Here is a 12,035-nt window from a genome sequence, read left to right on the forward strand (position 1 = left end):
GAGTCTGGGGTCTAAGCTCCCTGAACCCCAGAGGGAACCAGCTGGGGGGTCCTGGTTGTACCTACAAGCCCTGCTTGGGGCTGTGCTCCTGTGGGCTAATAACCCTCCGGTGTTACTGGCTGGCTGAGAGTCCTGGGGCATCGCAGGGAGTGGGGGTGCGGGGCCTGACTCCCCCACACTGCGTGACAGTGAGTCCGTCTGTCCGGCTCTGTCTGTCCCGTGCATCTGTGGGGGGGTGTGAGTCCGTCTGTCCAGCTCTGTGTGTGTGTGTGTGTCTGTCTGTCCATCTGTCCCCTGGATCTGTGGGGGTGTATGAGTCCGTCTGTCCGGCTCTGTGTGTGTCCATCTGTCCCCTGGATCTGTGGGGGGGGGGGTGAGTCCGTCAGTCTGGCTGTCTGTGTGTGTCTCCATCTGTCCCCTGGATCTGTGGGGGAGGGGTGTCCGTCTGTCCGGTGTGTGTGTGTGTGTGTGTGTGTGTGTCCATCTGTCCCCTGGATCTGTGGGTGTGTGTCTGTCCATCTGTCGGGGTGTGTGTGTGTGTGTGTGTGTGTGTGTGTGTGTCTGTCCATCTGTCCCCTGGATCTGTGGGGGTGTATGAGTCCGTCTGTCCGGCTCTGTGTGTGTCCATCTGTCCCCTGGATCTGTGGGGGGGGGGGTGAGTCCGTCAGTCTGGCTGTCTGTGTGTGTGTCCATCTGTCCCCTGGATCTGTGGGGGTGTATGAGTCCGTCTGTCCGGCTCTGTGTGTGTCCATCTGTCCCCTGGATCTGTGGGGGGGGGGGTGAGTCCGTCAGTCTGGCTGTCTGTGTGTGTGTCCATCTGTCCCCTGGATCTGTGGGGGTGTATGAGTCCGTCTGTCCGGCTCTGTGTGTGTCCATCTGTCCCCTGGGTCTGTGGGGGGGGGGTGAGTCCGTCAGTCTGGCTGTCTGTGTGTGTGTCCATCTGTCCCCTGGATCTGTGGGGGGGGGTGAGTCCGTCAGTCTGGCTGTCTGTGTGTGTCTGTCCATCTGTCCCCTGGATCTGTGGGGGGGGGGGTGAGTCCGTCAGTCTGGCTGTCTGTGTGTGTCTCCATCTGTCCCCTGGATCTGTGGGGGAGGGGTGTCCGTCTGTCCGGGTGTGTGTGTGTGTGTGTGTGTGTCCATCTGTCCCCTGGATCTGTGGGTGTGTGTGTGTCCATCTGTCGGGGTGTGTTTGTGTGTGTGTGTGTGTGTGTGTGTGTGTGTGTGTGTGTGTGTGTGTCCATCTGTCCCCTGGATCTGTGGGTGGGTGTGTGTCTGTATGTCCAGCTGTTTGTGTGTGTGTGTGTCTGTCCATCTGTCCCCTGGATCTGTGGGGGAGGTGTCCGTCTGTCCAGGTGTGTGTGTGTGTGTGTGTGTGTCCATCTGTCCCCTGGATCTGTGGAGGTGTGTGAGTCCGTCAGTCCGGCTGTCTGTGTGTGTGTCCATCTGTCCCCTGGATCTGTGGGGGGGGGGAGTGTCCGTCTGTCCGGGGGTGTGTGTGTGTGTGTGTGTGTCCATCTGTCCCCTGGATCTGTGGGTGTGTGTGTGTCCATCTGTCGGGGTGTGTGTGTGTGTGTGTGTGTGTGTGTGTGTGTGTGTGTGTGTGTGTGTGTGTGTGTGTGTCCATCTGTCCCCTGGATCTGTGGGTGGGTGTGTGTCTGTATGTCCAGCTGTTTGTGTGTGTGTGTGTCTGTCCATCTGTCCCCTGGATCTGTGGGGGAGGTGTCCGTCTGTCCAGGTGTGTGTGTGTGTGTGTGTGTGTCCATCTGTCCCCTGGATCTGTGGAGGTGTGTGAGTCCGTCAGTCCGGCTGTCTGTGTGTGTGTCCATCTGTCCCCTGGATCTGTGGGGGGGGGGGAGTGTCCGTCTGTCCGGGGGTGTGTGTGTGTGTGTGTGTGTCTGTCCATCTGTCCCCTGGATCTGTGCGGGGGGGGGGTGTCCGTCTGTCCGGGTGTGTGTGTGTGTGTGTGTCCATCTGTCCCCTGGATCTGTGGGGGTGTGTGAGTCCGTCAGTCCGGCTGTCTGTGTGTGTGTCCATCTGTCCCCTGGATCTGTGGGGGGGAGAGTGTCCGTCTGTCCGTGTGTGTGTGTGTGTCTGTCCATCTGTCCCCTGGATCTGTGGGGGGGTGTGTATCTGTCTGTCCAGCTGTGTGTGTGCGTGTGTGTGTGTGTGTCTGTCCATCTGTCCCCTGGATCTCTGGGGGTGTGCGTGTCTGTCCAGCTGTGTGTGTGTGTGCGTGTGTGTGTCTGTCTGTCTGTCCATCTGTCCCCTGGATCTGTGGGTGTGTGTTTGTCCAGCTGTGTGTGTGTGTGTGTCTGTCCATCTGTCCCCTGGATCTGTGGAGGTATGCGTGTCCATCTGTCCAGCTGTGTGTGTGTGTGTGTCTGTCTGTCTGTCTATCCATCTGTCCCCTGGATCTGTGGGGGTGTGTGTGTCCGTCTATCCAGCTGTGTGTGTGTGTGTGTATGTGTGTGTGTGTCCATCTGTCCCGTGGATCTGTGTGTGTGTGAGTCCGTCAGTGTGTGTGTGTGTCCATCTGTCCCCTGGATCTGTGGGTGGGTGTGTGTCCGTCTGTCCAGCTGTGTGTGTGTATGTGTCTGTCTGTCCCCTGGATCTGTGGGGGTGTGTGAGTCCGTCAGTCCGGCTGTGTGTGTGTGTGTGTCCATCTGTCCCCTGGATCTGTGTGGGGGGGGTGTCCGTCTGTCCGTGTGTGTGTGTGTGTGTGTGTGTGTGTGTGTCTGTCCGTCCATCAGCCCCCTGGATCTGTGGGGGGGGGGTGTCCGTCTGTCCAGCTGTTTGTGTGTGTGTGTCTGTCCATCTGTCCCCTGGATCTGAGGGGGGGGGTGTCCGTCTGTCCAGCTGTGTGTGTGTGTGTGTGTCTGTCCATCTGTCCCCTGGATCTGTGGGGGTATGTGTGTCCGTCTGTCCAGCTCTGTGTGTGTGTGTGTGTGTGTGTGTGTGTGTGTGTGTGTGTCCATCTGTCCCCTGGATCTTGTGGGGGTGTGTGTGTCCGTATGTCCAGCTGTTTGTGTGTGTGTGTCTGTCCATCTGTCCTGTGGATCTGTGTGTGTGTGTGTGTCCGTCTGTCCAGCTGTTTGTGTGTGTGTGTCTGTCCATCTGTCCCCTGGATCTGTGGGTGTGTGTGTGTCCGTCTGTCCAGCTGTGTGTGTCTGTCTGTCTGTCCATCTGTCCCCTGGATCTGTGGGGGGGGGTCTGTCTGTCCAGCTGTTTGCATGTGTGTGTCTGTCCATCTGTCCCCTGGATCTGTGGGTGTGCGAGTCCATCCGTGTGTTGGTCTGGATCGCGTGTGCGGGGGCGAGTCTGTCTGTCTGTCCAAGGGCAGGCGCTGAGCAGAGGCAGCCCCAGTGCCCAGTCTGCCCCTGCTGCGGGGGTGCGCTGTGGGGCAGGGACAGCACTGGGACCCTCTCTGTGCTGCAGGACTCGGAGAAATGCTTCTCCTGCGACTCCCGGTCCCCCTCTCTGCACAACAGCCACCACATCCAGAACGTGCTGTACCTCAGCGGCCGGGACGGGCACCCCACCTGGTGGCAGTCGGAGAATGGTGAGGGGGGGCCCTCAGGGCCCTGGAGAGAGGCTCCCCGGCGGGTGGACGGAGCCCAGACTAGCGGGGAGGGGAAGGGGTCATGGCCCATGCTTGGCCTGCGCTGCCCCGGGCTGCAGGAGTCACGGGGGACCCTCAGGAGAGCCTGGGCCAGGAGACTGCTCCTCGGGACCCGCCAATGCCAGGGCCTCCAGTCTGGGTGAGAGGCCCCTGCAGCCACCACACCTGCCTCTGCTGGGAGTGACCACAGCTTGGGATGTGGGGGCGGCAAAGGGGCTGGTGCAGGCATGTGGTGGAGCATGGGGAGGGATCCCGTTCTGTCTCCCTGGGGGGGCTGGTGCATGGGGGTGACTCGTCCCACCCCGTCCCGTCTCCCTGGAGGCTGGTGCATGGGGGTGACCCTGTCCCACCCCATCCCGTCTCCCTGGTGGCTGGTGCATGGGGGTGACCCCATCCCACCCCGTCCCGTCCTGTTTCCCTGGAGGCTGGTGCATGGGGTGACCCCGCCCCATCTCGTCCTGTCTCCCTGGGGGCTGGTGCATGGATGTGACCCCGTCTCGTCCCGTCTCCCCGGGGGCTGGTGCATGGATGTGACCCCGTCCCGTCTCCCCGGGGGCTGGTGCATGGGGGTGACCCCATCCCACCCCGTCCCATCCTGTTTCCCTGGAGGCTGGTGCATGAGGGTGACCCCGCCCCATCTCATCCCTTCTCCCTGGGGGCTGGTGCATGGATGTGACCCCGTCCCGTCCCGTCTCCCCGGGGGCTGGTGCATGGGGTGACCCTGTTCCATCCTGTCTCCCTGGGGGCTGGTGCATGGGGGTGACCCCGTTCCATCCCGTCCCGTCTCCCCCGGGGCTGGTGCATCGGGGTGACCCGTCCCACCCCGTCCCGTCTCCCGGGAGGCTGGTGCATGAGGGTGACCCCATCCTGTCCTGTCTCCCCAGGGGCTGGTGCATCGGGGTGACCTCGCCCCATCCTGTCCTGTCTCCCCGGGGGCTGGTGAATGGGGGTGACCCCATCCCGTTCTGTCTCCCCAGGGGCTGGTGAATGGGGGTGACCCCATCCCGTTCTGTCTCCCCGGGGGCTGGTGAATGGGGGTGACCCCGCCCCATCCCGTTCTGTCTCCCCGGGGGCTGGTGCATCGGGGTGACCCCATCCCGTTCTGTCTCCCCGGGGGCTGGTGAATGGGGGTGACCCCATCCCGTTCTGTCTCCCCGGGGGCTGGTGAATGGGGGTGACCCCGCCCCATCCCGTTCTGTCTCCCCGGGGGCTGGTGCATCGGGGTGACCCAGCCCCGTCTCCGCAGGCGTGGAGCACGTCAGCATCCGCCTGGACCTGGAGGCTGAGTTCCACTTCACTCACCTCATCATGAAGTTTAAGGTAACTGGGCCCTGGGCTGGGTAGGTGGAAGGGGAGCTCGGGGGGGATCTAGGGGCCTAGTCCCCTGGGCTGGGGGTGGGGACAGCAGGGCCAACCCTGCCGAAGAGCAGCCGTCCCACTGGTACCAGGCCTGGCTCTGCAGGGGATCACCCAGCTCCCCTCCCCTGACACCCCACCCGGGGCCATTCTGGGGGGCACCCAGCTTCCCTCCCCCAACACCCACCCAGGGCCCTGGTGCGGTGCACCGAGCCCCCTCCCCTGACACCTCACCCAGGGCCATGCTGGGGGACACCCAGCTCATCTCCCCCGACACCCTGCCCAGGGCCCTGCTGCAGTGCGCCCAGCCCCACCTGTGTCTCTCCCCCAGACTTTCCGCCCGGCGGCCATGCTGATCGAGCGCTCGGCAGATTTCGGCCGCACCTGGAAGGTTTATCGCTACTTCGCCTACAATTGCTCCCGGCTGTTCCCGGCCGTGGCTGTGCAGGCGTCAGGCCGCGTGGACCAGGTGCTGTGTGAGCAGCGCTACTCCGAGATCGAACCCTCCAGCCATGGCGAGGTGGGAAGCTGGGGTCTCACGCTGCCCCTCTCCTGTCACCCTGGGGAACGGGATGGGGGGATGCCGGGGGCAGGCCGGGGCGGAGGGGCTCTGGGATCTCACACCGCCCCTCTCCTGTCGCCCTGGGGAACAGGATGGGGGGATGCCAGAGGCAGGCCGGGGCAGGGGGTCTGGGGTCTCACATTGCCCCTCACCTGTCACCCTGGGGAACAGGATGGGGGGATGCCGGGGGCAGGCTGGGGCAGAGGGTCTGGGGTCTCACATCGCCCCTCTCCTGTCGCCCTGGGGAACGGGATGGGGGGATGCTGGGGGCAGGCTGGGGCAGGGGCTCTGGGGTCTCACGCCGCCCCTCTCCTGTCGCCCTGGGGAACAGGATGGGGGGATGCCGGGGGCAGGCTGGGGCAGAGGGTCTGGGGTCTCACGCCGCCCCTCACCTGTCGCCCTGGGGAACGGGATGGGGGGATGCCGGGGGCAGGCTGGGGCAGAGGGTCTGGGGTCTCACGCCGCCCCTCTCCTGTCACCCTGGGGAACGGGATGGGGGGATGCCGGGGGCAGGCCGGGGCGGAGGGGCTCTGGGATCTCACACCGCCCCTCTCCTGTCGCCCTGGGGAACAGGATGGGGGGATGCCAGAGGCAGGCCGGGGCAGGGGGTCTGGGGTCTCACATCGCCCCTCACCTGTCACCCTGGGGAACAGGATGGGGGGATGCCGGGGGCAGGCTGGGGCAGAGGGTCTGGGGTCTCACATCGCCCCTCTCCTGTCGCCCTGGGGAACGGGATGGGGGGATGCTGGGGGCAGGCTGGGGCAGGGGCTCTGGGGTCTCATGCCGCCCCTCTCCTGTCGCCCTGGGGAATGGGATGGGGGGATGCCAGGGGCAGGCTGGGGCAGGGGCTCTGGGGTCTCACGCCACCCCTCACCTGTCGCCCTGGGGAACGGGATGGGGGGATGCCAGGGGCAGGCTGGGGCAGGGGCTCTGGGGTCTCACGCCACCCCTCACCTGTCGCCCTGGGGAACGGGATGGGGGGATGCCAGGGGCAGGCTGGGGCAGGGGCTCTGGGGTCTCACGCCACCCCTCACCTGTCGCCCTGGGGAACAGGATGGGGGGATGCGGGGGGCAGGCCGGGGCAGAGGGGCTCTGGGGTCTCACGCCGCCCCTCACCTGTTGCTCTGGGGTGTGGAGGAGGCTGGGGGCAGGCCAAGGCAGGTGGGGCTCTGAGTCTCACACCGCCCCTCTCCTGTCGCCCTGGGGAACGAGATGGGAGGGATGCTGGAGGCAGACCGGGGCAGGGGGTCTGGGGTCTCACACCACTCCTCACCTGTTACCCTGAGGAATGGGATGGGGGGATGCTGGGGGCAGGCCAGGGCAGGGGGTCTGGGGTCTCATACTGCCCCTCACCTGTCGCCCTGGGGAACGGGATGGGGGGGATGCTGGGGGCAGGCCAGGGCAGGGGGTCTGGAGTCTCATACCGCCCCTCACCTGTCGCCCTGGGGAACGGGATGGGGGGGATGCTGGGGGCAGGCCGGGGCGGAGGGGCTCTGGGGTCTCACGCCGCCCCTCACCTGTCACCCTGAGGAATGGGATGGGGGGGATGCTGGGGGCAGGCCGGGGCAGCGGGTCTGGGGTCTCACACCACCTCTCACCTGTCGCTCTGGGGAACGGGATGGGGGGATGCCGGAGGCAGGCCGGGGCAGCAGGTCTGGGGTCTCACACCACCTCTCACCTGTCGCTCTGGGGAACGGGATGGGGGGATGCCGGGGGCAGGCCGGGGCGGAGGGACTCTGGGGTCTCATACCGCCCCTCATCTGTCGCCCTGGGGAACGGGATGGGGGGGATGCCGGGGGCAGGCCGGGGCGGAGGGGCTCTGGGGTCTCACGCCGCCCCTCACCTGTCACCCTGAGGAATGGGATGGGGGGATGCCGGAGGCAGGCCGGGGCAGCGGGTCTGGGGTCTCACACCACCTCTCACCTGTCGCCCTGGGGAACGGGATGGGGGGATGCCGGGGGCAGGCCGGGGCGGAGGAGCTCTGGGGTCTCATACCGCCCCTCATCTGTCGCCCTGGGGAACGGGATGGGGGGGATGCCGGGGGCAGGCCGGGGCAGGGGGTCAGGGGTCTCACGCCACCCCTCACCTGTTACCCTGGGGAACGGGATGGGGGGGATGCCGGGGGCAGGCCGGGGCGGAGGGGCTCTGGGGTCTCACGCCGCCCCTCACCTGTCACCCTGAGGAATGGGATGGGGGGATGCTGGGGGCAGGCCGGGGTAGGGGGTCTGGGGTCTCACACCACCTCTCACCTGTCGCCCTGGGGAACGGGATGGGGGGATGCTGGAGGCAGGCCGGGGCAGCGGGTCTGGGGTCTCACACCACCTCTCACCTGTCGCCCTGGGGAACGGGATGGGGGGGTGCGGGGGGCAGGCCGGGGCGGAGGGGCTCTGGGGTCTCATGCCGCCCCTCACCTGTCGCTCTGGGGTGTGGGGGGGCTGAGGGCAGGCCAAGGCAGGTGGGGCTCTGGGGTCTCACACTGCCCATAACGATGCTGCCCGGGGGTGCCAGCTGAGGTCACTCAGGGTGAACTGCAAACAGAATGGGGCAGACAAACCCCGAATGCTGGTGGATCTTCCAATACTTAGATCTACCAACCAGCACAGAACAGCCTCTGTGTTACCTCCCTGGTTACTCAGAATCCAAGCAACGCAGTTCCCTTAAAGTGCCCAGCCTCAGGCCTCCTTCCAGACAAACACATCAGCTATGATGATAGTTACTGAAAATCTTATCTCATCATATAAAAGAAAAGGTTCTTCCAACCCCAAAGGATCAGCCACACACCCAAGTTCAATTATAACTTAGATCTTACCCACAATACACGCTTAGAGCCAATTCTTATTAAGTCAGCTAAAATTTATTTAAAAAGAAAAGAGAGAGAGTTGGTTGAAAGAGCAGTGTACAGACTGACTTGAGTTCAATTTACTGAGGTTATAGTCCAATGTCCATGTTCAGGGTGACTCCAGTCAGTGACTGGGGATCTCAATCCTTATGGCTCAGGGTTTCCCCCTCTTGAAACCCAAAGCAGATCTGAGATGAAGAAGGATCGTGTCCCAGGGTTTTTATATATTTCCAGCAGCCTCTTGGCCTAAGCAAACAATAGGCTTAACTTTCTCTCTTCTGAACTTCCTGGCAATTAGCACAGGGTAATTTATCCATTAAACCGTTCAGATACAGGTTACCACAACCTTCAAAGAGACACATGGACAATAATATTATTTCCCTCAAGTGTCTTTCTAAACATTAATATTCCTTTTTTGGTCTTTGAATCAAAGCCATAGTAATAGACAAGACTTGTTTGCTTACATCACAAGACCTGAGCAAACATCTACCCTTCTATCTCTAACAATGCAGGCTGCATTTCAAAGCTCTATTAATCATAGAATATCAGGGTTGGAAGGGACCTCAGGAGGCATCTAGTCCAACCCCCTGCTCAAAGCAGGACCAATTCCCAACTAAATCATCCCAGCCAGGGCTTCGTCAAGCCTGACCTTAAAAACCTCTAAGGAAGGAGATTCCACCACCTCCCTAGGTAACCCATTCCAGTGCTTCACCACCCTCTGAGTGAAAAAGTTTTTCCTAATATCCAACCTAAACCTCCTCCACTGCAACTTGAGACCATTACTCCTTGTTCTGTCATATGTCACCACCGAGAACAGTCTAGATCCATCCTCTCTGGAGCCCCCCTTCAGGTAGTTGAAAGCAGCTATCAAATCCCCCCTCATTCTTCTCTTCTGCAGACTAAACAATCCCAGTTCCCTCAGCCTCTCCTCATAAGTCATGTGCTCCAGCCCCCTAATCATTTTTGTTGCCCTCCGCTGGACTCTTTCCAATTTTCCAATCTTCTTGTAGTGGGGGGCCTACAACTGGACACAGTATCAAGATGAGGCCTCACCGATGCCGAATAGAGCGGAATGATCACATCCCTCGATCTGCTGGCAATGCCCTTACTTACACAGCCCCAAATGCCGTTAGCCTTCTCGGCAACAAGGGCACACTGTTGACTCATATCCAGCTTCTCGTCCACTGTAACCCCTAGGTCCTTTTCTGCAGAACTGCTGCCTAGCCATTTGGTCCCTAGTCTGTAACAGTGCATGGGATTCTTCCGTCTGAAGTGCTGGACTCTGCACTTGTCCTTGTTGAACCTCATCAGATTTCTTTTGGCCCAGTCCTCTAATTTGTGTTGGTCCCTCTGTATCCTGTCCCTACCCTCCAGCGTATCTGCCACTCCTTCCAGTTTAGTGTCACCTGCAATCTTGCTGAGGATGCAGTCCACGCCATCCTTCACATCATTAATGAAGATATTGAACAACAACGGCTCCAGGACTGACCCTTGGGGCACTCTGCTTGATACCGGCTGCCAACTAGACATGGAGCCGTTGATCACTACCCGTTGAGCCCGACGATCTAGCCAGCTTTCTATCCACCTTATAGTCCATCCATCCAGCCCATACTTCTTTAACTTGCCGGCAAGAATACTGTGGGAGACTGTATCAAAAGCTTTGCTAAAATCAAGGAATGACACATCCACTGCTTTCCCCTCATCCACAGACCAAGTTATCTCCTCACAGAAGGCAATTAGGTTAGTCAGGCATGACTTGCCCTTGGTGAATCCATGCTGACTGTTCCTGATCACTTTCCTCTCCTCTAAGTGCTTCAAAATTGATTCCTTGAGGACCTGCTCCATGATTTTTCCAGGGACTGAGGTGAGGCTGACTGGCCTGTAGTTCCCCTGATCCTCCTCCTTCCCTTTTTTAAAGATGGGCACTACATTAGCCCTTTTCCAGTCATCCGGGACTTCCCTCCATCAAAGATAATGGTTCATTCATTTTCAGATCTTCCTAACAAGGCTTTAAAATTGGCCCTGGGTCAGGTCAGTCTGGGAGGTAATTATCTCTTTCTGGCCCTGTCACCTTTCAGTGAGAGATTATATTACACTCATCACGTCACACTACCCCTCGCTTGTCACCCTGGGGCATGGTGGGGAGCTGGGGGCAGGCCGGGGCTGGGGGGTCTCTGGGGTCTCATGCTGCCCCTCACCTATCTCCCAGGTGATTTTCAAGGTCCTGGACCCGTCCATCCCAGTGGAGGATCCGTACAGCCCAGCCATCCAGGGTAGGGGCACGAGGCGGGGGGCTCAGCTGGGAGGACGGGCTGGGATCCCTGCCCTAGAGCTTGCAGCTATGGGGCACCGGGTTCAGAGCTGCGGGTGGCGCCGTGGGGCACCAGGTTCAAAGCCGCGAGCGGCCCTGTGGGGCACTGGGTCCTGAGCCGCAGGTGGTGCAGGGAGATGCCCATGGCAGGAGAGGCACAGGCAGGCCTGGGGGGTTGCAGGGGGCCCAGGAGTGTTGGAGACAGGGGCATGCGGGAGTGGTAACTGGGCACCAAACCCGGGGGCTGAGGAGAGTGGGAGGCATCAGGGCAAGGCAATGCAGGGGCTGGGGGAGACTGGGAGCAGCAGGGGCTGGGAGGTTGGGAGGCTGGGGTGGGTAGCGGGGCCAGGAGGGGGGCCAGTGCTAAACTCCCCCTGCCCCTAGATCTGCTGCGTGTCACCAACCTGCGGGTGAACCTGACCAAGCTGCACACGCTGGGCGACAACCTGCTGGACTCGCGGCGCCAGGTGCTGCACAAGTATTACTACGCCCTCTATGAGATGGTGCTGCGTGGGAGCTGCTTCTGCTACGGCCACGCCTCCGAGTGCGCGCCCGCCCCCGGGGTGCCAGTGGGCGTGGAGGGCATGGTAAGGGGGCATGGCTCCACCCCACGGAGAGGGCAGTGGGAGGGGGAGGGGGAAGTAAGGGAGCAGAGCCCCACCCCAAGTCCTACCACAGGGCAGCCAGGCACAGCCAAGCAGGGAGCCCTGAGTGGCTGCTGTGCCCATGATTCCTGGGGCAGCAGGCGGGTGTCAGGGGGTGTGGGGCGGCCCCAGAGGTCCCTGTGCCCCAGTGCAGACAAGACCCACTCAGGCTTGGCATGTGGCCTGCTAAAGGCAGCTGAGGGCCCTGGGCCCCTGGCATGAGGGGGCAGGGGCCAGCCTGGGGCTTGGCAGCGTCTCACGTGCACAGCTGACCTGGGCCCCATCGCTGCCTTTCCCGCAGATTCACGGCCGCTGCATCTGCAGGCACCACACCACGGGCCTGAACTGTGAGCGGTGCGAGGACTTCTACCAGGACCGGCCCTGGCGCCCTGCCGGGGGCACTGACCCGCCCGCCTGTCAAGGTGAGAGAGCAGGCGGCCCCCCTTCTCCACGCCTCTGCCCCCCTTTTCCCCACGGCTCTGTTCCCCCTTCCCCATGGCTGTGTTCCCCCCCACAGCTCTGCCCCGCCACTTCCCCACAGCTCTGCCGCCTCCACTTCCCCACGGCTCTGCCCCCCTTCTCTGCAGCTCTGCCCCCCCACTTCCCTACAGCTCTCCCCGCCCCTTCCCACGGCTCTGCCCCCTGCCTGCTTTCACACCTAATGAAGCAAGTGCACTGGGGGGCAGTGCCCAGGGGGTGAGTGT

At 62.1% G+C, this 12,035-nt stretch overlaps 1 protein-coding gene across 2 annotated transcripts in view; it reads left to right on the plus strand.

Annotated features, from left to right (window-relative positions):
• LOC127053132 (laminin subunit beta-2-like) overlaps positions 1–12,035 on the plus strand; it is a 77,933-nt gene that overhangs the window by 23,925 nt on the left and 41,973 nt on the right. For both annotated transcript variants that reach the window (XM_050957231.1, XM_050957233.1), the window contains 6 exons: positions 3,436–3,559; positions 4,866–4,939; positions 5,307–5,495; positions 10,586–10,649; positions 11,072–11,274; positions 11,633–11,753. In XM_050957231.1, coding sequence (XP_050813188.1) covers positions 3,436–3,559; positions 4,866–4,939; positions 5,307–5,495; positions 10,586–10,649; positions 11,072–11,274; positions 11,633–11,753 — 775 coding nt within the window. The remainder of the gene's footprint in view (positions 1–3,435; positions 3,560–4,865; positions 4,940–5,306; positions 5,496–10,585; positions 10,650–11,071; positions 11,275–11,632; positions 11,754–12,035) is intronic.

Source organism: Gopherus flavomarginatus, chromosome 6 (genome assembly GCF_025201925.1).
Source record: "Gopherus flavomarginatus isolate rGopFla2 chromosome 6, rGopFla2.mat.asm, whole genome shotgun sequence".
NCBI lineage: Eukaryota > Metazoa > Chordata > Testudines > Testudinidae > Gopherus > Gopherus flavomarginatus.